This window comes from Gadus morhua, chromosome 19 (assembly GCF_902167405.1).
Source record: "Gadus morhua chromosome 19, gadMor3.0, whole genome shotgun sequence".
Classification (NCBI taxonomy): Eukaryota; Metazoa; Chordata; class Actinopteri; order Gadiformes; family Gadidae; genus Gadus; species Gadus morhua.
Window position 1 is genome coordinate 3816001 of NC_044066.1, and position 2500 is coordinate 3818500.

Here is a 2500-nt window from a genome sequence, read left to right on the forward strand (position 1 = left end):
TAACCAAATCATCCCAGCATATCATGGCTAACTGCTAGCGTATCGTAGCTAACAACATCAGGCTAGCTTATCATAGCTAACTGACATATTATCATTGCTAACAATATGACGCTAGCATGTCCTAGCTAACTGCTAGTATATGGTAACTCAGCAGCTCTGTCACTGCTTCCTGTAGAGCTATCCCTCCCACTCCTCCGCTGACATCAACTCCAGCCTTCCACCAATGTCCAGCTTCCACCGGGGAGCGGGCGGGGCCGGGGGCGGAGCCAACCACTATAGCACTGCCTCCTGCACCGCCACCACCAACGGAACAGACAGCATCATGGGTAAGCGTTCAATACACATGAATGGAGACAAAAAGCGCATAAGACAATGTACGTTGAAATGTACTTATATACATGGTTTGTGTATGTGTGTGTGTGTGCGTGCGTGCGTGCGTGCGTCTGTGCGGGTGTGCGTGCGTGTGTGTGTGTGTGTGTGTGTGTGTGTGTGTGTGTGTGTGTGTGTGTGTGTGTGTGTGTGTGTGTTTGTGTGCGTGTGTGTGTGTATGTGTGTGTAGCTAACAGGTCTCAAAGTGCAGCAGCCAGCAGTTCTCAGACTGGAGACGCTCTGGGGAAAGCTCTTGCATCGGTGCGTACATGCTCACATGCACTTTCACATGCACTCTCACGTGCACTCTCACGTGCATGCTCAAAAGCGCTGTCATAACTACCTGTTGTGCTTTAGTCCGGTGAGGCCTGGTCACTGTGCATGAATGAATCTAGTTCATTGTTAAATGCATCCACTGAACTACATCCATTTAAATCGGATTATGTTATATTATATAACAGAAGCTAACATACGATTCAATTTGATTTATTTGTATGAGTTTACAATAGTTTAAATGAGATGAAATGAGTATAGATCTAGATTTGTTTCAATGAGATTAGGTTAGATTGGAGTTGTTTTTATTGTATTATATTTGATTGAGTGTTGAAGCATTGGGAGCTAGTGTCTTATACTGACGATTACAGCAATCAATATACTGACAGACACATCAGCAATCAATATACTGATGATAACATATATAATTAATATATTGTATATACTGATGATATCATCATATATTGATGCATAGAATGTATAAACTGATGATTATATAATGCATATGTACAATGAATATAATGTGCATGCTCACGATGACATAATGTATAAATATAAATTATTTATATAATGAAGATAAGGCAGTATACCAATGCATGATGTTGATAATGCTGTTCCAGATCTACTCCCCTGACCACACCAACAACAGCTTCTCGTCCAACCCCTCCACCCCGGTCGGCTCCCCCCCCTCCCTCACAGGTAGGTCACATGCTCTTCCATCTTAAAATACTCTCCACCCTATCACATTTACATTGAGTGCATTTAGCACACGCTAAAAAATAAGTGCATTTGTCCGAAGAAGGTGAGACAATATATTGCTGTTGGTACTGTAAGGACGTTCAAAGAACCAAGTGCCAAGGACCAAGAATTGCTAGTCTAACCCATTCCCCGTACACAACAAAGATTGCTAGGTTAAGATGCGACACGACTAACTGCTATAACTAAGTGCGACGTGCAATAAGTGCGCACATTAAGTGCCAGGACGTCCAACAAACAATAAGGGGGCGGGGTGGGTGTGCCCATGCAGAGCCTGGGGTCACGCTAACTGCTCCTGCGAGCGGGTGTAGACTCTCCCCAGAGAAAGGCTCTGTACGTTATACCGGCGGAGATGCATTCGTCTCTCATAGTCGGAGCCACGAAAGCGTTTGATGTCGCTGCCTCATGACGGATTGCCTTAATTAGAACAACCACTTCCGACAAATCGCTTACAAACTACCGGTTTTACCAAACCCCCAACACCCCTCCCCCCCCCTCCACCTACGAGGCTGGGATATAGCTGGCGGACCTTAAGTGGTGTTTATCATTGTGTCACACTAACTTCACTTTCCATTACAAATTAGGAGCTTATTAAAGCCACGCAACATGCTAATTAATATACCGGGCTAATTCTACAGGGGTCTTAATACGTATATTTGTATTTGCACATGAATATAACCAGGTGATTATGCACTCATTAGCATATGTAAATGAACCCGTAACACGAATAAAGGACAGGAGGGAGAAAAGAAAAGAGGGAACTAAAAGAGAACACGGAAAAAAACACACAATGAAAACAAGCTAATGAGAGAGAGAGAGAGAGAGAGAGAGAGAGAGAGAGAGAGAGAGAGAGAGAGAGAGAGAGAGAGAGAGAGAGAGAGAGAGAGAGAGAGAGGGGAGAGAATTAAGGATAGAGGTAAGATATGTCCTGTCAGTACTTCATGTCCCCATTTGTCACACGGTCCTTGGATGGAGTGAGATAGATAGGGAGAGAGTTGAAGAGAGCGGGAGAGAGTGATAGTACAGCGATATAGAGAGCGGGACATAGTACAGCGATATAGAGAGCGGGACAGAGTCATAGTACAGCGATATAGAGAGCGGG

The 2500-nt window shown here is 44.2% G+C and overlaps 1 protein-coding gene across 4 annotated transcripts in view; it reads left to right on the plus strand.

Annotated features, from left to right (window-relative positions):
* tcf4 (transcription factor 4) overlaps positions 1–2500 on the plus strand; it is a 114727-nt gene that overhangs the window by 90334 nt on the left and 21893 nt on the right. For all 4 annotated transcript variants that reach the window (XM_030341622.1, XM_030341621.1, XM_030341624.1 and 1 more), the window contains 3 exons: positions 176–326; positions 560–630; positions 1263–1341. In XM_030341622.1, coding sequence (XP_030197482.1) covers positions 176–326; positions 560–630; positions 1263–1341 — 301 coding nt within the window. The remainder of the gene's footprint in view (positions 1–175; positions 327–559; positions 631–1262; positions 1342–2500) is intronic.